The sequence below is a fragment of the Propithecus coquereli genome, unplaced genomic scaffold (genome assembly GCF_000956105.1).
Source record: "Propithecus coquereli isolate 6110/MARCELLA unplaced genomic scaffold, Pcoq_1.0 Scaffold533, whole genome shotgun sequence".
Taxonomy (NCBI): domain Eukaryota; kingdom Metazoa; phylum Chordata; class Mammalia; order Primates; family Indriidae; genus Propithecus; species Propithecus coquereli.
Window position 1 is genome coordinate 34,394 of NW_012151208.1, and position 963 is coordinate 35,356.

Below are 963 nucleotides of genomic sequence, written 5' to 3' on the forward strand. Positions count from 1 at the left end.
TTTTTTTTTACAAAAATAGAAAGATTCATACTAAAGTTCATATGGAATCTCAAAGGACTCTGAATACCTAAAACAGTCATGGAAAAATAACAAAGTTGGAGGACTACACTTCCTGATTTCAAAATTTACTACAAAGCAACAGTAATTCAACCTATGGTACTGGCATAAAGATACACTTATACACAAATGGAATAGAACAGAGCACATGCATGGGCAAGGCTGGCTCCTGGGTAAGCAGGGCTGGGTTTTGTGTTACAGGCACACATGGCATTCAGGGATGTGGCCGTGGATTTCACCCAGGAGGAGTGGAGGCTGCTGAGCCCTGCTCAGAGGACTCTGTACAGGGAGGTGATGCTGGAGAACTACAGCAACCTGCTCTCACTGGGTAAGCATGGGACTTGCACTCTTATCGCTGAGAATTTTAGGTTATGCTTGAAGCAGCCATCTTGCTTTGTGTCTTGGCTTTGCTTTTGCATTAGACTCCAAACCAAAGACATTTTGTTCCCTGTTTCCCCAGTGAAGGTCTGATTTCATAGAGTTGAAAATGGATAGATTTGTGTGTGTGCACATGTGTGTGTGTGATGCCCTGCATTTGTAGGCCTTCTTCCCCAGGCTGGGGCTCTCTTCCTAAATTAACTTCTTTTAAATGAGAGAGGTGTTCATCCACTCAATGTGGAGTGGAATCAGTGTGCTCTCATCCAAGTTTACCTTCCCCCTTCCTCCCTTCCATTGCTGAGAGCCCACTGTTCTCAGGTCTTTGTGCCATCCTTTGAAGTTCCTCGCCTAGTTTGGCTCTGAATTCTTGAATGGGCCCTGGATCCTGTAACCCACAGTTACCCTGATTTCTTTTCCTGTGAGCAGGAATTCCACTTTCTAAACCAAAACTCATTACCCAGCTGGAGCAAGGAAAAGAGACTTGGAGAGAGGAGAGAAACTGTCCACCAGCCACTTGTCCAGGTGAGT

The 963-nt window shown here is 45.1% G+C and overlaps 1 protein-coding gene across 2 annotated transcripts in view; it reads left to right on the plus strand.

Moving 5' to 3' along the window:
- Positions 1-244: 244 nt before the first annotated feature.
- Positions 245-963, plus strand: part of ZNF133 (zinc finger protein 133) — a 16,240-nt gene continuing 15,521 nt past the window's right edge. Inside the window, exons 1-2 of one of the 2 annotated variants that reach the window (XM_012657206.1) lie at positions 245-385; positions 862-957. In XM_012657206.1, the coding sequence (XP_012512660.1) occupies positions 265-385; positions 862-957 (217 nt within the window). In that variant the 5' untranslated portion in view covers positions 245-264. The remainder of the gene's footprint in view (positions 386-861; positions 958-963) is intronic. The other variant, XM_012657207.1, reaches the window with a different exon arrangement.